Source organism: Ascaphus truei, chromosome 7 (assembly GCF_040206685.1).
Source record: "Ascaphus truei isolate aAscTru1 chromosome 7, aAscTru1.hap1, whole genome shotgun sequence".
NCBI classification, from domain to species: Eukaryota; Metazoa; Chordata; class Amphibia; order Anura; family Ascaphidae; genus Ascaphus; species Ascaphus truei.
In genome coordinates this window covers 88,394,654-88,421,447 of record NC_134489.1, presented here as the reverse complement: position 1 = coordinate 88,421,447, position 26,794 = coordinate 88,394,654, and the positions used below count along the sequence as shown (strand labels likewise).

Genomic DNA, 26,794 nt, shown 5'->3' with positions numbered 1-26,794 from the left:
TGGCTTTGCAACATGACGCTGGTAAGTAGGTATAACCAGGCGTTAAAAGAGTTATGGTGGGTTAGAAATGAATTCTTAATATGTTTCATGTATCAGTAAAACATGCCATACATATTGTCTTTTACAGGCAAGGTAGGGTTTACAATCTAATTCTGGTTACTGAGGCACAGGGAAATAAATAGACTTGCCCAAGGTCACCACAAAATATTACTGGATCTTGAGCAAACTTCTCCGACTTCAAAGATCACTGTCTTTTCAACTGGTTCACTTCTGAAATAGAGATGCTACTCAACACACATTTTTACTTCCAACTCAAAACAAGATCTGTTAGGACTGTTTAGTAATTTACTAGCTACGTTTCTATATTTTTCTCACATATTTAACATTTCCCATTGCTTGTGTGGCAGAATTATACTGCTCTTCACTCCCTTTCGTAATGAACTTCTGGGATCTGATTCATGTGTTGATGTCATAAAAATTCATAATAGATATTAAATACCAGCTCATGGATACTGTAATATATTAGCACTCAAAATAAAACATTTGCAACACAATATGGTGGCATAAACTAGATTAGTAATTCTCAACCTTTTTTGAGCAGGGACACCAAGATTTTTTTTTTTTTTTTTAAATCTCGGGGCACCTTTGCTCTTCAGACCTCACGTATCCTACCCTCACTTGCACGCCACACACTCATCCTCCTGTTCACCCACCACACTACTGTACCTATCCTACTGTATACTTACACACTCCACATTCATCCTCCATCCTTATACATCATGCTGACCATTTTACTCAACACACACTCCACATTTAATTCCCCTTCTCACACAGCGCACTCGCCCTCTTTCTTAATTATAAATACCACATTCACCCCCCACCCCCACTTCTCTTACGTAAACCACACACCTTCTCCGACCCCACACAAAGCCATCACATTCCTGTCCCCGCCTTCCTACACACCTAACGTGTCAGTTGCTCAGTGGGCATGTCCTATGTTGTCGCAGATCAAGGGGCTCCTCTCTCCTCTGTGCTGGGCAGAGAGAGGAGGTGCGTGCCGCCGCCCAGGATATACCTGCTAAGCCCCCGGCAGAGTCCCCCCTGGGGCTATGACACCCTTGGCAGAGGTTCGCGACACCCTGGCTGAGAAACACTGGATTAAATACACCACAGCGGGATATTTCCATGTCTAATCTATTCCCAGTGTCAGATTTCATTTAATACAGGATTTGAAAGTAACAGAATATATACAATTATAAAGACAATGTCATAAAATGTGTCTTTAATGCCTGGGAAAAACAGCAGATTTTTGATTGTTCTTGCAGCCCTGCCAAATCTATGTTATTTTTGCGTTGCTATTGTATTACAAAGTAACAGAACACTAGCTACAGTATAGGTGCTATGCTGACTAGCAAGCCAGTTATCAAAAAGTTACAACAATACATGTTAGGAGTCTAAATAGATATTTAAGCAAAATGACCCATAACACTTATGAATAGACCCATATGGGTGCTAAAGTCATTGATTTAATAGTCCCTAACTCCATTGAAATGTATTTTTTTTGTGCAAAATATAATTGTCTAGTCTTAGCATACTATAGATGTTTTACATGGGAACGCCTTTCTTTGACATCTAGACTTACATGTATGATATTTGAACATGCATTTTCCAGAAAAAAACCTTCCCCTAAATGATATCCTCTGATCATTGCTGTGAACCATCTGTCTAAACTGAAATTATTATATTTCAACAGACTGTAAAAATAAAAATACAAAACTGTAACTGATGTAATCCTCACAACCGATAAAATCCCAAATTAAAAACACCAAGACATCAGCAATTTGTGTGTCTATAATTAATAAGAAGAGATTTCATCTCGTAGAGGTAATATGCAAATGAAAGAATATGGATACATTTTCAATACGTGTTTCAATTACTGCTTTTGGATTTTAAACAGAACGCGTCTCACCCCCCCCCCCCCCCCCCGTCTCCCCTCCCAAATGAATTTAAAACTGGTATTATGATCAGGTTTGGAACTAAATAAAAGCACTTACACCACCAACCAAATGAAGGCAAACAAGAAAGCTATAGAAACATTCAAATGTTTCTGCAAGAAAACACAAACTAGAGAAGGGATGGCCAACTCCAGTCCTCAAGGGCCACCAACTGGTCAGGTTTTCAGGATATCCCTGCTTCAGCACAGGTGGCTCAATCAGTGGCTCAGCCATAATGACAGAGTGAAGCAGGGATATCTTGAAAACCTGACCGGTTGGTGTCCCCTTGAGGACTGGACTTGGCCACTCCTGGACTAGAGGTCTAACATCTTATTTCCCTTTAGCACTAACCACAACTGTTATTGGCACGCCACAAAATGCAATGTGTGCAAATGCATCACTACGTGTGACACGGTGATCAAACATCTCTCTATATTCAAGCATGTCATGGAAGACTTGAGAAAACAAGATTTCAAAGGCTTTGAAAATTAAGTACGTCTTTGCTTTTGAGATGAGAAAGCAGTAAATTTACCTGTTCGAAAATATACAGAAATGCTTTTGCAGCCGTAGTGGCTATTTTTTTTTTTTTAAACGGTTAAATAACCCAAAATACCTACAGTATGCTACCCACAGAATAAAGATAAAGTATTGCCTATCCTAAATATATACATCTCAGTGCATTCTTTTCTGTGAATACTTTTTATGCACACAAACAAGGAACGATTAAAGCTTATAGAAAATGTTTGTGCAGTGCCTCCTTTCTCATGCAAATGTGTGCTGCACATGTTATAATGACTAGATCCATGACTGGAAAATCCTCTTGTGTGCTGCAGCATAGAAACTGAAATCACACCAACATTTGATTTACTGTATAAATTCATTTCTACGTTGTGTCAGCACAGCCGGGGCGGGGCCTATTTTGGATTGCGGCTGCAGATCTCAACAGCCTGGCTCTTATCAGTAAAACACTGTAGATTTTACCTCATGTTACTGGCCATTCTATTGAACAACCAACAATATGCTGCAAGATATAGGTACCAAGTTCAATGAATACAATCCATGTTGTTTCTAAGGCCGCGCGTATAGTGCCCGCAACGGTGACGCGACGCGCGACGTCACCCGTCGCCGCTAGCGAAAGTTGCATTTCGCTTTGCGGCGCGGGCGACCAGGCCATTTATTCGATCAGGGGCTGTCACATGCGGCGACAGCCCCTGAAAAATCAAATATTCCTGGCTGCAAAAAATCGCGTCGCGCTTACTATAAGCGCACGCAGCGGCGACAATGCATTTGTTTTCGGGCGACGTCGCCTCGTCAGCACTATAAGCGCGGCCTAAGGCTACACTTGTAGTGCCAGCGACATCAACGCGACAGTGACGTCAGGTTGCGGTCGCCGGAAAAATCTAATTGAGATGACTTCCAGCGATCGCGACCAATCCGTCGCTCCATCGTGCCGCGCTTACTATAAGCGCACGCGATGGCGGCAATGCATTTGTTTTGACGCGTGTCGCTGTCATTATAAGCGCAGCCTAAATTGTTCAAACAAAACCGCAAAAATGTAAGGCCTTCCATTGGGTGTGAAAAGGTTCATACAATTCGATGCTGCACTAGCTCTTTTTCATTGTTACTGACTACAAAACAAATGTATCATTCCTTATGTCCGGAGATCGACATACCCAGCTCAGTTACAGGTATGGAGCAAAGAAATGTATCAACCTGTGTAAAGTTCTCCAGAAAAGAAAAAAAATTAACACGTTTTTCTTGAGACATAGCATGCTTCTTTAGAGCCTGCAGATCACAAGGCCTTGGAGAGAAATCAAGCAAATAGAAAAATGAAGCACATTCATCTTCAAAAACAAATCTCATATGATTTAAACTAGCATAAGCATAAGTCTAGGCAGATTTGGACTTAATTAGAAGAATATGCATGCAGTTTTGTTCAAAGCTATATCTACGATGGATACATGGCCAATTATACAGTAGCAATCTCTTTAACTTGTTCAGTGCTGAAGAGGCACTGACGTGATAAGAAGTATCCCTTAGAATTAAGGCAGTGACATCTTTTAATACACCTTACTGTAGTTGTTTGCAAGACATTACCTTAATAAATTTGCCCTTTTCATCAAGGATCTGCACAGTGGCTATTGCAACATCCTTAACGAACAGGGACGTGTACAGCGCTATGTAACATTTTGTTTTTGATTGCAAGCTCTTTCTCCCCTACTCTAAATCACACTACTATAAATTAAGAGGGCTAATTGAAGCCCACCTCTTGTGCAATAGTAAGATGGCTAATACATGTAAGACACCTTATTCTCACATGAGAGGTAGGTTCTAACTTTATTATTATATAATCAATCGGGATCTCAGTTGAAAAAAAAAGACCCCTTTTCTTGTTGCAAAAATACCTGCCATTCCTGCCTATCTCTAAATGTATGAAACTTGAAAAGAGCATCTAAATGCCCTAAATGTTCCTCAGGAACTTGATACATATCCCCCAAAATAGGTGTGTTTGGCATTCAAATGTAGGTTGTGTGTACCATGGCAACTCAGAAAGAGATAACTTTATTGAAGCAGGAGCAGAGTATATATAAAATCTGGTCTCTCAATAAGGCCAAGATTAATTTGAGAGGAAGGTGCTGGAGAAGTAGGAGGGGAGGGAGGTAGTTTGATCTCTTTGTGGATAGGCAAGGGACACCTAAATGGGAGGAGAATTTATAGGCAGCAGAGGGTGCTTCTGCTCACACAATCACAGACTTTAGCTTAACAACTGAATATAAGCTGAACTGTACAGCACCTAATACATTGTGGATGAATATATCTTGTTTATATCATTATTTTGACAAGTGAGATGGGATACAGGTTCACTGAGTCTTTGAAATCAATCTGAGTCAATCAGAATGTCCCACATGTGCACATTGTGTGAGAGGCACCGATTTCCTGAAATGTGTTGTGTGAGCTTTTCTGAATGGAGCATTCTGACTGGTCAATATTACAGCCCTGATGGATAATATTTTTAAAATTGACCATTCACATGCATGTAGCTAAAGAGAACTTGCAAAAAACCTCAGTGAGAGGCATGATAATGAATGGGTATAAAGTGAAGGTACCCTGTCGTGTCAGTATGACGCTAAGTTTAAGCCTTCTGCTCTAGTGAGTCCTGGAACATTGAGGGATTCACCACTAGTGAAAGGGTTATTATAACATGAAGACCAAGATTAAAATAAGCCGCGAAAATCGTGCTTTTGCAATGTGAAAAACGGTGCCACGTGTTCAACTAATTCCAGAAACAGTGTCCGTCCCTAACATGCATCAGAATAATATACCTTTTGCAAGCAGAGAACCATTGATAAAATATTTACTTTTTTTTTTTTGCATGTAGCTGTGAATGGCTTCCAAAAATAAAAATGTATTTCTGTGCCTTAGCATAGTTTTAATATCTGACTTATAGTATTGGTAGGAGAATATAAAAAAAAAAAAATTACTACCAAATTGTGCCTAATTGTTGAAAGTGGTCATTGATAACATATTCAGTGACCATACATGAATAATATCATGGTCTATATACTGTGCTTTCATCCAAAGCACATTCATTTTATTACAAGATAATACATTATTATTGCCCAATGCCAATCATTTATCCAGCCTGGCAATTAAGTAAACCTGTGAATGTACAAAAACACAATAAAAAGCAGAGTATTTGTGTAACTCTGGTATTACTCAATATGGCACTGTTTAGATTCTATTTTGGAACATTTTAAAAGCCACATCAGATATATTTGTACACTTTAGCTTTATATTCTCCAAACTGCCAAATAAATTATTTGTTTCCCCTATATAGTAAAAAAAAACTGTTTTTTAGCGGTTTTCTTGAGATCGGTCTCCCACTTTTTCTTATCCCCATAATTCTGTCCAGTTATTATTTTTAAGTGAATGCAACATGCTGAAGTAGACTTTCCAGTCAATTTACCCAAATTCCAACAGGAATTGGCTTATAAATTGGTTCCAACTGGAACTGTTCATTTGGAATTTCCAGTGCAGGAAATTGTACTTATATGTGCCTTGACAAGTACCCTGGATTACAAATGGATGTGTGTAATACTCCATGAAAACAGATACTGCTGTAATGTTAATGTCTTAGTAAAAGATCTGTGAATAGGGCACAACAAATTTCTACCTACACGTATATATGAGTATGGTAACTATTTTGCCTGTGATATAGCATCCAACGACACTGTGTTACATACGGCAAAATAAAATGGTTTGTATATTCTATCTACCTTATGTCGTGTCAAGTCAGATAACCCCTTTGTTGACTGGTTGGCCTGCAATGCATAACAGAACTATGCATTGTTGGCTCTCTGGACAGCAAATAGGTTGATGACCCCTACTCTCAAGTTCTGAAACTCAAAGCCTGTGTCTGGAGTCATGGCTATATCCTCCAGGTGATCCACGGTTCCTGTGAGGCTTATAAGTGTCCGCATATGAGTCAGAGTATTCTTCTTCCACAAGAGGATAATGATCACGACTGTGTTGGGAACTGGAAGACAAGCGGTTCCTGCTCTTCCGAGCCCTTTCATTGTGATAATTTTCATCAGAGGTCATTAAACTTCTTCTCTCGATTGGAGAGTTTTCAGTGGAATGGTTACTGTGTCTCATGCGTTGGCCCTACACAATGAAGATAGAAAGAAAAGAGTTATTATGAATAAATGTGGCTAATCATTTAAGGATGTGGGTGCTTGATTTAAAGCTTCAATCATAGCTCAATATGCTGCTTCTGTAATCAAATTAACAGGCATGAAACTCATTGTTTACCATTCACGATGGGCCCAAAGGTTTATTCTGTAGAAAATACCAGAGGTTCCCAAACATATCCACAGAGACCCCCAGCCAGACCAGGTCTTGGGGAACACAATCTGTAAATATCCCATTTACAAAATAAGTGAAGGCTTCTTCTAAAATAAAAGTATTTGTAAATGTTATATTATTGTTACATAACCTTATAATATTGTATATCATTTAATATCATAAAAATTATTATTATTTTCCAAATGCAGTGACAATTTTAAATTTACTGTACTAGCCTAATAAAAAGTTTCACAGCTGTGGACAAATCTGATCGTGTGTAAGTCCCATTATCTCTTTTGTATACCTGCAACATATTGCATTAAATATGTTATTAAATACTGAAAAATACAGAAAAAATAAAGAATAATGTAATGGTGTGTTCAATCATAACACGTGACCTCAGACAAACACACAACAGCAAAAGCGCACCCAAACAGCAATGAGGAATACATCCTAAATGTCCCATGAATGGATGGTTGGACAGGAGATTTTAAATGGTACCTGTAATCCAGAGATTGCTGTTGGGTATGATGTGAGTGCAGTTGATCCTAGGTTTCTTCCCAGAAGAGGAGTCATAGGGGTGATGCTTGTGGTGTGAGTAGCCCGCCAATATGCTTCTAGATACTCTGCCAAGTGTTCGCATGCATCTTCTAGCTGATTCTCATCCAAAATTACATCAAACATTTCCTGTTTGGAGACAAAAAGCAATAAAATAATGAATGGCTTCTTTAAATCACAGACTAAATAGATGACAGTGATTGATCATTTCAATGCTGGGGTTAAGCTGCATTTCTTGCACAATGGGACAGGTAACAATTAATCAGATGTAGACCAGCATGTGTTTCTGCTTACTTATATTGGGCCTATTAAATATTTACATACAGTAGTTCACATCATGAATTTGAACAGATGACTACCAGCCATGTTTATCATTACGTCAGCTCAACAATAACTGGTGTTCAGCAACATGTTTTTATTAGCTTGCTATAACCGAGATCTTCACAATAGAAGACCCTCCTATAATATAAAGACAGAAGACACAATAAGCATATAGTGGGAAAGAAAGTTACAATTTAACCACAGAGGCATTGCAGCCATGTCTGGTGTGGAATCCTTGCAGTTCATTTCTGGTCCCCTCTAAAGGGACAATGGAAGAAAGGAATAATTATACTAGAACTCAATTACGTGTGGAAAATAACACAGTTGATATAAGCAACTATAAGCTGGAATGAAACCTGGGTATTCACGCTGAACACCTCAACCTTATTAGCCCCTATGAATGTAAGGGATTGGTTAGTGTTAGAGTTTGTATGGTGTTAGGTACCCCTTGTTTGTAGTGTCTGTTAAAAGTCACGCTGTCACTGTGGCTGTTAATGGGTTAATATCAATAGATCGGCGCACCTTTCCTATTAATGGTGCTAGCTGTATATCCAGCAGTGCAATATATTTGTTATATCTTCAATAGGGAAAGAAGTTGTGTTTTTTGCAGCAAATAAAAATATCCCTTGTGAGCACATTCACAAGTCTCAGACTTGTCTGCAACCCTGCTTTTCATCATTATCTCTTAGCATACAAAGCTTCCATTGCAGCCAGGGATTCTGGGAAATGACATGCAAATGAACACACAATGTCGTCACTTTCATGTCCATTTTAACATGGACCCCTATAAGCATATGCCTGCTGCAGTACACGGCTTTTCAGCAGAGCCTGGGTTAAAGAAGTGCATAGCCAGTAAACCTGCTCACAGACAGCTGTTTTGACCTTTTGGATCTCATCAGTGAGGCTGGCTATATTGGCTTTGCAAGGTGAAGCCTGGATAGGTTACAGTCACACCCGTTTGTGCAGCAAGAGCAACAAAACATTTTTTTAGGTAAGGCAAAGCAGATTTTCGGACAACAGATCTGTTATACCTTGCCTCAGCGCCAGAAGAGGTTGCCTTGTTCCACGAATCCAATTCTGGGTGAAAGATACCAGAACAATCTCCTCAGGCAGCTCCAGGACTACCACTTGGACAATTGTATCAAAGGTCATCTTCATTTTGGTTGTTTGCATAAGCGCTGATTGTACACCTATTTTTTCACCTATTAGATCTCTTATACCGATAACATTTTTTTCTGCCCGAGAATCTGGCAATGTATTGCTCTCATGCATTAATACGGCCTTTTTTGCAGCAAAGGAGTTAAGGGGACACTGGTAATATGTAGCCTCTGGGACCGTCTGTGAGCCATGATGCTTGGTTATTTCTATTGCTGTGCAGTTAAAAGTAGAGCAAGCATCACGGCGAAACGTAAAGGTTGTTTTACTTACTGGTGGACACTGTGCAAGCTTGTCAGCAGCTACTAACTGAACATTTAGGTGTTTACTTTGGGATTTTCCTCGAGATTTAATGAGTCGCTGCAATACCTAAAGAATAAACAACACCAGTTTTAGTATTAGTCCTCTATGAGGCTTTCAAATACATCACACATCTTTCAAGAGCTTCAGTCATGAGAAAGAGAAAATACATATTTATTATATACAGTTTAAACAATGCCACTTTCACTTTCGGAGGAAGGGGGAAGTTTCCCCTGAAGGGTTGTGTGTCTGTTTTGCATGTGATGACCAGAGTGCTTCCTATGTTTTAGGGCGTTTGATATTTTGGTCCTTGTGGGCTGACCACAGAAATATTTTGCACCTTATCCCTCTACTCCCCCAATGGTTGTTTCTGTTTATTACTTTGCTACTTTGAAAGGATCTCGACTGAAAAAGTTCTGCAAAAAAAACAACATTGGAATTAGTAAAGGAAAAAAATCCAAATGGGATGTTTGTATTTTAATTACCCTGATGCTTATTTTTTGCACCTGCATTTCCACCATGTGCAATTGGGAATCTTTAATAAGTAATGTCCAGTAAGGGATGTCAGCGCTACAGGGCTCCATGATAACCTTAAGGACCATGTTAACTAGAACTGTGAAACTCACTCCCTCAGCTTTTACATAATCTTTAACGCTGAGGAAGCAAGAACATTGCATACTAGTGTAATGTGTCTACTACATGAAGATTTTCATTATAGGTTATACAATGCAGTGATTATCCACAGAAATCCCAAATCTTGGTGATGAGATAGAAATGCTTTTATTGTAAGGCTATGGCTCCAGTGCCCGAGCAGTGCTCGCGACGGGGTGCCTGGCGGCGCTCGTTCCCTGCATCCGAGTGATCTGAAGGACATCACTCGCGACGGGGAGGCATGGTGGGGGTGCGGCAGGGGCGTGGCCATGACATCCCGTGGCTGGTTCGCCCTCATTGGCTGAACCGCCGCCGTGACGTGGCAAACGCTCGACCGCTGCGCCAAAAGACAAAAATCTTGTCTTATGGCAAAGGCGGTCACGCATCGCGCTTTCTGCAGGCGCGCGACGGAAATGACTGGGGCCGGCCCCATAGAGGTCTGTATCTTGTTTGCGCCTCGCACGCCGTAGCGTGCGCAGCCGCGAGCAGTGGGGACAATGTTAAAAAACAGGCTAAAAAAAGCTTAGGCTAAAAAACAACACTACATAGTTGCTGTGACAATCTGTGACAAGTGCCTCAGGCTAAAAATTGGAGTCAAAAGTTGTGATCCAGTTTACAGCCCAGAGATTTGCTTGTGACAATTGGGTATTTTAATTATTTTAACATGTTCCTGATACATTTTCTCTTACTTTAGGTCTTTTCAGCTCCCATTGTACAGAGGAATAAAAATCAGCGTAAGCTCACCTTTGGAGACGACACTTTGACATGCACAATAATTGGTGCTAATGATGTCTTGATTAGTTGTGCAGGATGATTAATGGTGTCTGCATCTAAAATAACCAGCTGTAAGGACCGCGCCAGCTCAAAAATCCTTTCTATTTCACTTTGCACTTCAGCTGGAGATAAACAATGGGAACCAATGTTACAACGATGTAAATATAATTCAAAACCGTTTTTATGACGTATGTTATTTACTGTATGCATTTCTGGAGATTACAAAAGGCTGCACATATTTTAAAGCAGCAATCCCGTCTGGAGAATTTTGTTTGATGGATTTTTTTCTTCCAGAATTTGAACCACGCTATTTTTATCTCCCAGGATCCCCTGCTTCTCTGTGAAGGTACCGATTTTAAAGGTCTCTCCTAGGGATCTAATAAGGCCCCAAAATCTTGTGAGGTGCGAGGGCCAATAGGAATCCATGATGGCAGTGGCTGCGGCTGGATGATAACGGCGGCCATATTGATTTTTACACGAGTAGCACCGGAATTGCTGCTTTAAAGTGGATATACTATATATATATGTATGCTTAAATGTATGAATATGCTAATCAGAAACGGCAAGCACCGACAAGGGACTATGTTTCATGATAATTACATAATAATTACCACAATTTCAACTATGGTTTATCATATAAAAAAAATAAATCAGATCTACGGTACAATGATAGATATATCCAGTGGTTGACAAATCACCAAAAAATCTACTCGCCACACAAAAAAATCTACTCGCCACCTAGTACCAAACGTATGCTGCTTGGGCCAATAGGAGCTCGCCACGATGTTAAATCCACTCGCCCGGGGCGAGCAAATGTATAGGTTTGTCGAACACTGGATATATCTATTGCCTAATTTGTGGTATATGAAATAAGTACATTTTTAAGACTTAATGTTTTCTGCAGGCATGTGTTTGTGAAAAAGTGCTAGTGTGTGCTTGTATTTCCCGTATAATCGTTGGCCGATAAACACATCATTGCTATGCTATATTTGTTTGTTGTTGTATAAGAACATGGTACCATCCTCTATCTGCATAAACTTCGAATGATGGTGGATTCTTCCCCCCTCAATGTAATTGCACATTTCAGGCATTCAGTAAAGATATTTTAATATGTGCAGCTTGACAGAAAGAAGGGAAATGGGGGCTGTGATAGAGGCCTTCAAATACTGTATGTCAAGCGGTTTAACAAGGTACAGAAGGGAAGAATACCGTATTCTAGAGAAAGAAGTTAGAACAATAGGTCGTGCTCTGATGCTGGAGGGTGGGCGTCTCAAGGGAAATGAGAGGACATGCTTTGTCAAACAAAAGGTGTTAGTTTCCTGGAATAGACTCAACACGTGGTAGAAGCAAATACAGTATGGCAAGTCATCAACTCCAGTCTTCAAGGGCCACCACCAGGTCAGGTATTCAGTATATCCCTGCTTCAGCACAGGTGGCTCAATCAGTCCCTGCTCCAGCACAGGAGGCTCAATCAGTGCCTCAGAAGTGAGCCACTGATTGAGCCACCTGTGCTGAAGCAGGAATATCCTTAAAACCTTACCTGTTGGGGGGGGGGGGGGTCTTCAGGACTGGAGTTGAGAACCCCATGCAGTAAGGGAATTAAAAAATGCTTGGGATAGACACAAGGCTAGCTTACATGTGAAAGAAACTAAAGGATTGAATGGGGTCTGTGATTTCACACAATTGAGAGAAATGCTGCACACCTCAAAGTAGAAAAAATAATGGTACAGTTACCGGTGCTCCAGTGTTTGCACGAAAGCCTGCAACCAGTCCTGGATAGATGAACAAAGGAACATAGGGCACAACGGATTTAGCAAATCCAAACTCATTTATTGAGCCAACACAACGTTTCGACCATGGTGGTCTTTCTCAAGTGACAATGGCATGCCATTGTCACTTGAGAAAACCACCATGGTCGAAACGTTGTGTTGGCTCAATAAATGAGTTTGGATATGCTAAATCCGTTGTGCCCTATGTTCCTTTGTTCGTCTGTGATTTCACGACAGATAGGAAAATGGGCAAAGTAGGTGGGAAAAGTGATCCTTAGCTACAGTCAATTTCTACAAGTCATTATGTTATTATTACATTGCACTCTAACAAATTGGCATGTGGTTAACATAGCGAGTGTTATATGTTTTGCAAATATGTTATTACTGTTTTTGCACTAGTTTGCATCAGGGAAGCATAGCTCCATTATATATACTGTATATATAACCTCCAGAAAGTGTATCTTGATGTATGACAATATTTTTTGTTTCTTCTTGAATTTGTATTAAAGGTAAGAAATGTATGCCTCTTTGGAAGCTTGTTATCTGCAGCTCTATTGTGACTTACAGTATGTTGGTTCACCTGCTGGATCCTGCTTTTCAGAGAAGTGAACCCAAATTAGACACAATCTCCAAGAACCTAGCTGTCCAGGCCGTGTTAAATGGCTAGTGAGTAACCAACTTGTGGGTACTGTTGTTTTGTAACTCTTTCACAATCAAAATAATATTGTTCTCCTTTGAAACTACTCAGTCCTGAAAATAAACATACAGTCACACTCTCCATGAAAGAGAAGGACATTGATTTGACACCTATGTATATCTGCATTACCCTTGTGGTAAGTAAACAGTCCACGATCTGACTTTCCCTCATTTGTATAGTTACCAAGCTGTCTCTTGGTGGATCAGACAGGGCATGCAAACTGCCCACAAGAGTCCCCTAGGAGGTGTGGGCTACAGGATACAGGTATATACATAGACTTCTGATGATGCTCTCAAGGTATATTTATAGAATGCATTAATAAAGAGCAAGAAAACACAGAAAAGCAGAAAATGAACACATATACCCTGTATCTATATGCATCTGCTTTGCAAAGAGTCTAATTATCAACTTTCAAAACCCAAGGTATCCATAATTCTCATCCAATTATCACTTTTCACAACAGCAATAGCAAAGATATCGCCATACAGCTTCCCTACACACAGAGTACTAGGAATATAGCGAGAACATTCACAAGTCAACATCATGGATATGTGAATGCCTTGATTATAATTAGTCTGGGTAACTGTGCTTGTTAGTTCTGATTTTCCTTTGACGGAATCTAGTGTTTAAACTTCATATTTTTTAACCGATTATTTTAATTGATTTTTTTAAAGCATGCATAGAAAGTATTGTCCTCCATTCTCAAAATATACACAGGTTGTGCAAAAGTTTAGGGGAGAATATCAAAAAGTTACCTACAATTCAGAATGTAAGATCTGTTGATAACACAAGTTATTTTTAACCCTTCCGCTGAGGACAGAAGCACAATCCAAACTAGGTTTTACAGGCTCCTCTGGTATTGAAGACGAGAATCCCCAAAATAATTGAATGGAATCTATGTATGCCTGAAATGAATAGTAGCCATCTGGACAGGAGGTTATTTTTCATTTTTCCCTCTCAAAAAAATAAATAAATGACATATCAAACGAAAAATAACAAAATGAAACAATATCTTTGGTGTCAGCTTTTAATTGAAAATGTAAGCCCCTGCTGGTTAAAATGTGATTCAGACAAACATTGGAATTGATTTTTGTGTCCGATCCCTGCTTCTCACATCAACAACCTTGCCAAATTCTGCAGTATACATCACAATGTAACTGAATCTGAAGAGTTAAGCTGCACACTAATTCACAGTGACACCAAGTGCCCCAGCAAGTAGAGACAATGTAACGGGATTGTGTCATGGTCCATTGTTACAAGTGCTTCAAATGCCGAGTGTTGCCAAGTAGAATTTATACACCCATTAGACAATTGGACTATTACATGATGTGGAGAAAATTAGTGTAGCTCTTTCAGCACATTACTCTCAAATAATGTTAGCAGGTCACAGTGCACTCTGTGTATGAAAATGATACATCTTCCCTTTGGAAATCAACATACTGTACTGCAATATAAAGCAACGCTGAATATTGCTGCCATCATTCAACTATATACAGCTGATTCTATTTAAAGATTAGAGATCTCAAAAAAAACATTATTGGGAGCACCGAAAATTCAGAATGCAGCTCCCCAATGCTTATCCAAAGTGTCTTCTAACCCAGGGGTTTGCAAAGTTTTCTTCCTGCGCCCCCCTGCCTGGTCTCCTTCCCTGCAGCCCCCTACCCCCTGCATGGCTCCGGCGTCAAATGACGCAGCGGGGTCATGTGACGTCATATTGCTATGGCAACGCAACGTCACGTGTTCCCGCGGCATCATTTGACGTCGGGTCGCCATGATGACGCATCGCTGGAAGGTAAGGGAGTTTTACAGAGACCTCACGTGATCCCCGGCATTTAATTTAAATGCCTTCAGAGAAGCGTGGGGCCTCTGTAATGGCAGCGCCCTCCCCCCAGAAAATCGTGCGCCCCCCCACTTTGCGCACCCATGTTCTAACCTAACCACTTGAATGAAGACCCCTGCAATTAATATTGTACGATGCACTGTGTTGCAGACATGAAAAGTTCAGTCCGCGCTCTGGCTCTTTAAACTTGGAGTGTTGGTCCCTCTCAGTTCTCTTGCTGCTTCTGTGTTTATGAGGTGTCTCCCCCACCTCCAAATATGGTCTCCACCGGAACCCCGATGGTGATACCAATATCAGCAAAACAAGAAAAAACACAAAAGCGCACCAAGATGAGAGATAGATATTGTATTAGCAACAAATAATAAAATTAGTAACTTACATATAAAATTTCTTTAATAATCCCCGATTCTGGTGTCTATCACAGGAGTAGGGCATCACATAGGAATATGAATATCGCTGAAGAAGTTTACTTTGTTAAACGAAACGCGTCGCGACTGTTGTGGCTGGCGGTTTTACTACCCACCACCAGTACACACTCAAGTGTACCGTTCCTGCTTATTTCCGATCGTTTCTATGCTATCAAAAACGGACAGGCATCCTAAGGACACCTATTGAAGGCCCCGGTTCCTGCACATGCGCGCTACACTCCGCACCACGCTACCACACGTGGAGGACAGGAGAGTGAACAGAGACAGCCCCAGCGCGCGGGTCTGATCTCTCAGAACTGAGATTACCCTTCATACTTCCTATGTGATGCCCTACTCCTGTGATAGACACCAGAATCGGGGATTATTAAAGAAATTTTATATGTAAGTTACTAATTTTATTATTTGTTGCTAATACAATATCTATCTCTCATCTTGGTGCGCTTTTGTGTTTTTTCTTGTGTTGCAGACATGTCAATGGTTTCCAGCGTTCTAAGTTCTATGTCCTGTAAGTAGCACACCAACCTGTTAACCGTCACTGATTTGGAGTCAGTCTAACTGATTTTTAGAATAAGCGGTCCCATTGACTTTAATAAACTCTCACTGGTAAAAAAAAATCATTGTTTTTACATTAAAATGTCCTTTTCTGGGGGGTCCTTGGAGGTTGACATCTCTTAAAATTGTTGTACAGTGAAACATTTACATTTTTAGACTAAGAACAAGCTACCAATAAACCACATAATTGGCAAATTCATTTTTCTAAAGCTAGTTTACAGCTTTTCTGTACATTCTGAAATATGATTGTCAGGTGTACAAAATGAGTAACCCTGTTTTGCACTGATGTGATTACATTTTACTGTAAACATTTATTTCATTGTAGTAAAAAAATAAATAAAAAGATGTCACTTTCTTGTTTCAGTTACATAATTGCTGCTGGTACTTGGTCCAACCCAGTGTTTCCCATCTCCAGTCCTCAGGGCACCCCAACAGGTCAGGTCTTAAGGATATCCCTGCTCCAGCACAGGGGGCTCAGTCAAAATGACTGAGCCGCTGATTGACCCACCTGTGCTGGAGCAGGGATATCCTTAAGACCTGACCTGTTGGGGTTCCCTGAGGACTGGAGTTGGGAAACACTGGTCCAATCAAACTCAATATGTTCATGTGTTCAATAGGGGCTCTATGTGGCAAAACATCCTTTATTGCCCACACCCAGCTTCCAACATATAGAAATATACAGAACATTATAACTTTATTTCAATCAGAGCTTTTCTCAAAATTTGAAGTCAAAGGAGCTTCTTAATTGCATTATAGTGAGTGGTACACACATCTGTACATATCATTTTAAAAGCAGAATCCCAGCAGGTACCCGAGGCACAGGGAGATTGAGTGACTTGCCCAAGGTCACAAGGAGTTGACACTGGGGGTTGACCCCCCAAACTCAGTGCCATTATTTTCAGGGTCAGTGCCTTTACTCACTGAGCCGCTCCTTCAGTCCAACATAGACACAAAGCACGGTCATTTGCCCTATATAAACATCTTACCTAAACTGGACCTGGTGTTTGAACGTTCAATTATTGCCCTCTTGCTTGGATTATTTAACACCGACCTCTTAGCGAGAGAAATATCAGCCGTCACTCTAGTAATTGATATCCTCGAAAAGAAGAAAAACAGAAGAGAAAATCCTAAAAACAATTTAATCTTGGGAGGGGTGTTGTATAAAAAGACTATGGAAATCAATGATGTGCTAATGATGTTTGCTATGATTTAAGCCAATGGTCAAAATGACATTCAATGATGTTATATTTCATTGCAGATCAAAATCCCTCTTCAAAAGCACTTACAGTACCCTCCTGGCTGTGACACTAGCCATGCGCGTACTCGTGCTGCATCTCTGATGAGCTTACTCAGTATTCTGTGAAGGCGTTTCTCTGTGCTGGGGAACATTTAGTCCCATTCATTTGATTGTAGCTGATCTCTTCTGCAGCCCAGGGAAGCAGCCTCACTGCATATTGAATCGAGGCCCAAAACCCTCATGTTATTTAGGGCAGTGGTCCTTTATTCCGAATGTTTACTATTCTGCTTGATACCCTTATACCTGTAGTGTATCTTAATTCTATGCATTCTAATACGCCTTCTATAAACCTTTATGTAATGGTTGATTCTATTTCAAGTAATAATATGCATACATACTGTACATACAAACCAAACAATAAGGTGAAGTCTACAGTATTCTTAAATAAGGCAGGAGTGCTCAACTGCACTCCTTAAGCCTCTCCCCCCAACAGGTCAGGTTTTCTGGATATCCTTGCTTCAGCACAGGTGGCTCAATCAGAGGCCACCTTTGTTGAAGTTGAGATATCCTTAAAACCTGACCTGTTGGGGAGGCTTGAGCACCCCTGGCTTAAGGTATACACGTTCTAAAGAACAGAAATGAATAGAGAGTCTCCTTAAAAATAAATCACTTTATTTTGCTAAATTGCGAACTGATATGGGTCAATTAAATTAAGTGTATTCAGTGTAATCAATTTCAAATGCACTTTTGCCAATGACTAGTGCTTTTTATTACATGGTGTCATAAAAGGGAACATAATTGTATGTAAAAGAATGTGGTAAATACCTCTAAAAGTGATCAATATGTGAAGCAGACTGTTAAAAACTGTATTAATTCCCATAGCAAAGGCTATGGTTCTCAGGTTCTCAGGATATCCCTGATTCAGCACAGCTGGCTCAATCAGTGGCACGGTCAGAATGAATGACAGAAAGACTGAGCCACTGATTGAGCCACCTGTGCTGAAGCAGGGATATCCTGAAAATCTTAACTGTTGGTGACCCCTGAGGACTGGAGTTGGCCACCCTTGCTTTAGCATCTGTATTACATTTAAGAATAATGTATTCTTTATACTTTCTTCTTTATACTTTATACAACCAGGAACCACATTGTTCACAAGGCAAGACATGCTAAATTCAAAAGCAGTACGGTAACTCTTACTACTGCCTTTTATACCCTCATACTGTGCACCACTCGCATATTCACACTGCCTTGTTACACAGATGCAGATCTGAAATACGTCCTTTGGCATCAATTTTACATTGAAACATTCAGCCCTGGGGGCTTAATAAACATGCACAAATAGTTGGCGTAATTCTCAAACAATATGAGGGCTGGATCATGAACAAAGTATTTACACAACAGAATTGACTTTTTATCGCCAGTATCAGTAAGTCCAATATGCAGAATATGATGTAAGGGCCCCGCACATTAATTCCTCACCTCCCATCAAACCTGTGCTTCAGGAAGTCAAAAAGGGCTTTCTGCATCATGTCTGTCACCTTTCCAGAAGAGAGGAGATTGGAATAGCAAGATGGAAAGAAAGAAAGAAGGAAGGAAAAGGTGAGGAAAAAAAAAAAGATGAAGGAGAGAGAGCAATAATCCATTGTACCAAGCCGCCCAGTGCCAAGGAAGACTGACAATCGCACTGCAGGCACCTCTGGTACAGAAGGGGTTACCAACTACAGAACAACTGTATTACTCTCAAATAAATCAATTAACACCCACAGATATATTCTTGCAACTTTTTCTTTCCCAATCAAAGGTGTCCACGCGTTGCTGTGAAGCGTATGCAAAATAATCTCAGCTCTGAAAAGCACTTTGCAGGCTCTGTTTTTATAAAGAGAACATTTGAAGTGGTTTGTTAGCACAGGGACATGATTACATTTATGGTATTCATCCCGTTTTACCTTGACATTGTATTTAATATCACTGTTTAAATGTCTGTTTTGTGTTATGACAAAATGAAAGAATAGAGCTGTATTTCTGTATTGTATTATTGAGTCGTAATTGACAACATAAAGTTTTCAAGGGTTTTCCCCACTTACCTACACACACTTACACACTTACCTACCCACACTTACACACTTACCTACCCTTACCCTTACCTACATACACTTACACACTTACCTACCCTTACCTACACCTACACTTACCCTTACCTACACTTACCCTTACCCATACCTACACTTACCCATACCTACACTTACCCATACCTACACTTACCCATACCTACACTTACCCTTACCTACACTTACCCTTACCTACACTTACACTTACCTACACTTACACTTACCTACACTTACACTTACCTACACTTACACTTACCTGCACATACCTACACTTACACTTACCTACACTTACACTTACCTACACTTATACTTACACTTACCTACACTTACCTGCACTTGCACTTACCTACACTTACACTTACCTACACTTACACTTACCTACACTTACACTTACCTACACTGAAAAAGTGCAAGCAGAGTTACCATAGTGTTTAAGTGCTGTTATTTTGTTGAATACTGTACATATTAAATATGTCCAACTGAGTTAAAGAAAAGTTTGATAAATTGCTCCTACTGTAACGCAATATAATTTTCATAGACTAAGGATAAAGCCATTGAAAATGAATTAGATGTGATAAAGACCTTCACTTTTTGGGCTAGATTCATTAAAATGTTATAGTCACTATTGATTACTTGAATAGCCATTAACGACTGCTAATGGATTTGTCCAAACCCTTGTATACAGTAGCTAGAAAGTAAACACAAAGTTTCTACCCAGACATCAGTATGAGAATGAATTAATTCACTTTAAGGGGGATACGTATCATATGGAGCATTTCTCTAAAATGGGCACAAATCGCTTCATTTTTAAACTCTGCATTACTGCATCAACGTGTTGAGTGCTTTGCTTCATGTTTTGTTGAAATGTGCTCCAGGTGCGTTGTAAGAAGTGGTTATAGGAGGCGTTAGGGGAGCAGAGAGTCCATGCAATATTATAATGGCGTGTATCAAACGTTGCACCTTGAACTGGTGCAGTTTCCTTTTCTCTTTGCACCAAATAAATCTGCCAGAGTTATGTGGCGTTAACCTCTGCTCAAAAGAGATATATGAAGCAAGATTTGTAGGGTTTGAACATATATATATAAACTTCAGTGTTTGCCTCAAACCGCAATAATTATGTCTCCTTTTTATGCGACAAATAATAGGAGATTATTTTTTACTCTAAGAGTAATTAGAGATGATTTTTTTCTTCAGAATTTTGCAAATCAGGCAAAAATGTGGCCCTATTTTGTCTGTGAAAATAATGTTTTGTGAAAAAAGAGCAAACTGCTCAAAATGTTCGAAAAAAGTTGCAATTTCCCCGGTAATTTGGTGAAAATGTCGCACCCGCGTGTGATTTCGGGCATTCTTGAGACAATTGCAAAATATTTTGTGAAGCAAATTTTGAGGACATTTGCACAACTGTAGATATTGTCAGATACTAGACACATACTGCACTATATATATAGTCAGAAATTACTATACCTATTTAAACATTAACGCCATAGTCTGGTATTTCATCGGTGACGCAGTGGGTGATAGTAGTTTCAGTAGTAAGTTTGCATACCTCATAACCTTTTAGTGATGGGCCAACAAGCACGACCGGCCGCATGGATGGAACCACATCGTAAGGGGGAACATGTTCAGTCTGAAAACACAATGTCACGTTATTTAACTACAGCTACAGTCCAAAGAAAATTGTTTCTAAAACTTTGGAGAAAAGAACTCACCACTTTCTGCTTCTGCTTGGCTAGAAAACAAACAAAGAAAAATCAGCACCGCCGATAAAAACCTAGTCTTTAATAGCACCAGAACCACAATACGGTACATACACTTAAAAGAAAAGCTAGAGGTGTGGGAAAGTAGAAAATAACATGGTATGGACATGACAGGTAATCTGCGCAGATCGACATTTTATGGATTTTTTTTTTGTTACTTTAAAAGATTTTCAACGATGTTTTTGTTTCTGGAACCTGGTGCTCCGTGCGGCAGATATACTGCAAGCGTTTGAATTACTAAGTGTCTGGGAGGATGAAATGGAACTCTCCCCAGACACTGCTGCAATATAAAGGTTACTATGGTAACTTAAGAAGCTACAGATTAAGAAAATCAAGATTTGTAACCCTCCCAAAAAAACAGGACATGCTCAGGGGACAGGCTACTAACATTATATGAGATACCCAAAGAAGGGGGGGGGGGGGGGCCGTGTTGGTCCTTTCTGCCATGTAGTAAGAAAGGAGGGAGAGGGAGTAGGGGGGTTTGATACTTTTTATTGGACCAACAAGTAGTTGATATGTTACAAGCTTTAAACCTCTCAGGGTTCTTGAATAATGAAGGACCCTGAGAGGTTGGAAAGTTTGTAACATATCAACTACTTGTCGTCCAATAAAAAGTGTCATACCCCCTAATCGCTCTCCCTCCTTTGTTACTACAGTATATGGGGTAAACTCATAGAGGCTTTTGTGGCATTGCTGCATAAAGTGACTGTTATTTGCTCTTTTTGTCTTTCAATAGCACTGCTCTTCCCTGAATCCCATTTCTAGTCTGATGTATTGCAATGTACTTGCATTACTGATAAGTGCAGGACGTTCAGAATGTGGAGTGCAAGCTTTAGAATGTGCATTGCAACATTCCAGCAGTATCCGACTTGCATACAATTCCTATCCCTTTCCTACAATCAGTCTAGTAGTCGTTTTGCTATCAGTGCTTTTGCATTTCTAATATTAGAACAACATAACTTCCAAGTCTATTGTGCGTGTTGACAGCTTTCCAAAGATAACTGCTTGCCCCCACATCACAAGTTTCAGACATGTCAGTATTCAGTGAATAAATCATCTCACAACTCTGATATTCTTGAGAATCATATCCAGGAAAATGTCTAATTATTGTACATATTATTTGTAAATATCAAACTGTTTTTGGCAAATGCATGGGGCATTTAAAACACTCTTGCAAATAGCCAGCATTGTATTTTTACATTTCTTTTAGAAATAAACGTAATACACCTTTATTAATACCAACCCATTATAGCCATGAAGAGGATGTCACCTCTTTTAATTCTAACCAATATTCGTTGTCAAGGATTACACCCCTCACTGTACAAAAGCTAAAAGGCTTGTTGTAAGGTTACATGAACAAGAAATAGGGAATCTGCGCTGATCTGTCTCTATCTTCAGAACCAGGGGTCTCAAAAATCACGAGAGCTTCATTCCTTTGTACATTGCAGAAAAAGCAGAAAAAGGCAGCACATTGCCAAAAACAGGAGGAGGCTCACAGGTACATTAAAAGGGTTTATTCCATGAAGGGATCAAACATATAGCCAAGTAGCAGCAAAAAAGCACCACACCAATGCGTTTCAGGCCGTGTGCCCTTTACCTTTATAAAGGGCACACGGCCTGAAACGCGTTGGTGTGGTGCTTTTTTGCTGCTACTTGGATATATGTTTGATCCATTCATGGAATAAACCCTTTTAATGTACCCGTGAGCCTCCTCCTGTTTTTTGGCAGTGCGCTGCCTTTTTCTGCTTATTCTACTTTCTACTTCCCAGTTGGTGGATCAGCACGCCGCTTTAAGAAGGAACCACAATTGGACCGCACTGGAGGAAAAGTGAAGCTGAACAGTGAGTCACCCTTGTGGGTTCATACTTAGCATTTAAACACAGTTTATGGGACAATCTATGTACTAACATATGTGTCAGTGTACACTAGGTACTAGTCCCTCTCCCTATTAGGGATGTTAAACTACTCATAATCTCAGTGCAGAGGTCCAGGCGGTTATATATCTTTACCAGCCAAGCATCCAGTGACAGAGATAGTGCAACACATACTGTAGGTGTTTGAAATACTAGTTTATTTCCTTGGTGAAGCCATCCCTTACAGTCTTAACAATCCGTAGAGTAACTTGACACCAGTAAGGCGGATTGTTTTTGAAGCCGAGCACTAGCGCACTGAAACGCAATGGGAGTTTCCGATCGTCACTAACGCAGTTTAATAAATAACGCCCCCTCGTTTTACTAAATGTATGCAAAAACAGGGGTCTCCAGGTGATGCTCACCTGAGAAACCCACCTATTAACTCCTTAGCTGCCATAAATGCAATCAATGCAAAAGGGTTCTGACCCCGTAGGGAAAAAAATATATAAAATGTTGGCTGGGATTGATGCTTTCAAATGAAACAGAAGAACTTTGCAAATAGGGACAGAGCAAAAACAAACAAACTATGATACAGTAGATGTACAAGCATTATAGGATGTTTTCAACTTTTTTTTACCACATATGCATAAAGCATAAAACAAGTCATATTTGCCAATCCGCAGTTTAAATCACTTACGACTACTATTTGTTCACAACTTCTGGGCCTTTGGTTTCTAACAAAATTATTAAAACTGGATGTTTTGCATTTATAAAACCTCATGGTGTCTACTGGAGGTCACCCTGTAAATCAAAGTCCAATGTATGCACGGAAAAGGCTCACCGGCAGATGGGGGGGTCGCTCGAAAAGTCCCTGATACCATTTCCCCAAGACTTGAAGAAGAATTTCCACTTGATTTACTGTTAGATTAAACATAATTATTATTATTACTATTATTTTTTTCAAATACACAGCGAAACATCAAAAATCAAATCATTTATTTTCTATATAGCACAAAAATGCTTTGCATTACATTGTATGCATGCAAAGAGCAAAACAGTGATAGCAGGAAGTTTTTTATAATGTTTAATGGTGGCTAAAAAAGCCATTTTTTTCTGGAACTCACATTCTCTGGTACCCAATTTTGTCTCCTGTACCCATCCAGATCTCAGGTGTTGCCACAACTACAAAGCTTAACCCTGATCCCATTTCAGAATGGTGGGTTCATGTGGAATATCTGTTCAATTTATAGTTCGACCCGAACCTTGTTTCTATGATCCCATCAGGGTTATAAGAATTGTAATGTATTGGGAACTTTTGCATAACTATACCCTGATCCCTGCAAAATGTGAATTTGCTATGTGTGTGCCCTTAAAGCTGCAGACCAAGCAATGTCCTACATGTGTGTTTGTTTTTAAATAAATCAGCTCTGTACTATAAGAAAATACGGGGAGCATGTATATATATATATATATATATATATATATATATATATATATATTAATACTGAGTTAAGTTATGGTGAGTAAAAAAAGTGACAAAAACCCTCCACAGGAAAGCAAATATGCAAATACAACTGTATGCTCATCTGCATGTCTTAGGCAGGTCTGCAGACCTGCCTAAGACATGCAGATGACCATACAGTTGTATTTGCATGTGTATATATATATATATATATATATATATATATATATATATATATATATATATATATATATATATATATATTATTTATTTTAAACAATTCTGAATGATATTTTTAACATATTATAATGTAACAAGCCTTTTTTATTTCTATAGCATTGTATGTTTATTTTTTGTTCTCTCCCTGCCCCTTTTTTCCATTTGCTCCATGATTAATTAATAAATTGTTTAATATTTTTTCATTATTTAACCATGTGTCATTTTTGGATTTGAGTGCTTCTTTTGGGACTTTCTGTCTTTTTTGTGTTGCTATATATATATATATATGATTTTTTAAAAACAATTCTGAATGATATTTTTAAAGTATTATAATGTAACTAGCCTTTTTTGTTTCTATAGCAACCATTTACAAAGTCCTAGAAACTGAGTCAAAACTCCTCTACAGTCATTTAGTGAACCCCCGAGCTGAATCTTCGCCGATCGATCACAGGAGAATAGATCGATCCGCAATGTAGCTAATTACTTATCATTGTGTAGATTGTATTGATGCACATTTTTTTCCATTAAATATGTGCATCAATACAACGTACACACTGACAAGTGATTAGCCAAGTGATTCTCGGGGGTTCACTAAATGGTTGTCAATGCAGCAGAAGAGAACCCAAGATGCAAAGTTCTGTTGGGGATGTGACCAGGCAGTCACTAGATACAATTGGTTCTCTGCTAGAGAGAGGTCAGGGCTCAAAAAGGGTGTGCCAGTGCCTGTTTCAGAAGAGGAAGGGGATGTGACGTTGTAAATGTTTGCTATAGGAACAAAAAATGCTTGTTACATTATAATGCATTAAAAATGGCTTAAAATTTTAAAGGGAGAAAAAAAAAACAGTCGCCTGGACTGATGCTTAACTGTTGCTCCATTAAAGTAGTATGTAGTATATATATTCTGTCTTTATAAAAGAAACATTAAAAAATTGTAGATATTAGGTTTGGAGCAGTAATATATGTTGCTAGTTATGACAGAGGCCTGGCATATTTTCTCATTATGTCAATTCTCTGAAATCTGTGATATTATCTTGATTTACCCTCCATGAAAGCGTCCTCTCTTCTGTTCTTGTTGAAGTCTGATGTTCTCTAGTCTCAGTGGGCTTGGAATAAAACCAATCTCGCAGCCTTCTTTAACCAGCCTCCCTATCCACCAGTCATTGTTGTATTTCTGGAAAAGAGTAAAGTTAGTTTAATTTCTTTACCTTTAGTCACTATTTGCAATGTATTCACGCAATATATTTAGGGATTCATCTTTAACATACTTGTTAATTTGGCAAAATTAATGCAGTGGAAAAGTGTCACGTACTCAGCAGAGTTGAGCAGCTTTTTTTGGGTGTAAAATTAGTTTATAGTGAGTGTGAAAACATGGATATATATATACTTAGTACAGGAAAAATCAGCCTTTAATCCACTCTGGGATTCAGGAACGCTCTAAAACCGGATTTGCTCTAATGCCCAATTACCACCTTAGAAGAAGCCCGTGGGGGTGAAAGGCGTTGTGGTACTTATCTGCTGCTGGCCCTGACTGCTGGCCTCATTTGGACTTTATTTTTTGATCTGGGACTCTCCTCATATGTTAGTGATTCACTCCGGCTGGGGTGACCACCATCCAGGGCTCTAAGCTGCTTTGGACTCAGACCACCTATGTTACACAGGAGCTGAGTATACTCTTTACTCTGGTTTTTTTCATATGCCACTGTAATTTACCAGTGATTCTACTGGTCTCTAGTATATGACCTGTTTCCTGTATGTGTTCTTACCTTGGGTTTGTGTTTAGGTCACTGAATTATCCTTATAGGTTTTTCTCCTTGATTATATGAGCTATATTTGTAGATACATGTAATAAGGTGATTTTATTACAGTGCCCCACATATGAGTCCAGCATGCTTAGTGGTAATATTTGTGACATGTTTACATCTCTCCTGGTGGTTTTACACCACATATTTTTCTTTGGAGTTTAGGATATTTGCTTTCACTGGTTTTTTATTTTTTTACCATCTCCTCATTATATGACTGGCTGGTTGCTAATCACTATGGGTACTTGGTCCCCATAGTGGTTTCATTAATTGAGGTTCTGTTTATATTTTTTTATTTTATTCTTTCTCTGTACATTTGTGTCACCAGAGTTAGTCCCATTTATTTATAAAAAAAAATTTGTGTCCAGCAACACTCTTTTGAGTCCAGTAGTTAGGGTTTCAGTTAGCTTTTTTTGTTTTTTCTTTATATTTTGTTTCAATAAATGTACTATTATTATTCTTTGCAATATTAGCC

The 26,794-nt window shown here is 39.3% G+C and overlaps 1 protein-coding gene across 2 annotated transcripts in view; it reads right to left on the bottom strand.

The window, feature by feature from the left end:
* Window positions 1-1,994: 1,994 nt before the first annotated feature.
* CACNB4 (calcium voltage-gated channel auxiliary subunit beta 4) overlaps window positions 1,995-26,794 on the bottom strand; it is a 137,774-nt gene continuing 112,974 nt past the window's right edge. For both annotated transcript variants that reach the window (XM_075609398.1, XM_075609399.1), the window contains 10 exons: window positions 25,561-25,691; window positions 23,681-23,757; window positions 20,939-20,958; window positions 20,776-20,856; window positions 18,601-18,659; window positions 16,871-16,980; window positions 10,569-10,720; window positions 9,147-9,242; window positions 7,341-7,526; window positions 1,995-6,659 (listed from right to left, as the gene is read on the bottom strand). In XM_075609398.1, coding sequence (XP_075465513.1) covers window positions 6,399-6,659; window positions 7,341-7,526; window positions 9,147-9,242; window positions 10,569-10,720; window positions 16,871-16,980; window positions 18,601-18,659; window positions 20,776-20,856; window positions 20,939-20,958; window positions 23,681-23,757; window positions 25,561-25,691 — 1,173 coding nt within the window. In that variant the 3' untranslated portion in view covers window positions 1,995-6,398. The remainder of the gene's footprint in view (window positions 6,660-7,340; window positions 7,527-9,146; window positions 9,243-10,568; window positions 10,721-16,870; window positions 16,981-18,600; window positions 18,660-20,775; window positions 20,857-20,938; window positions 20,959-23,680; window positions 23,758-25,560; window positions 25,692-26,794) is intronic.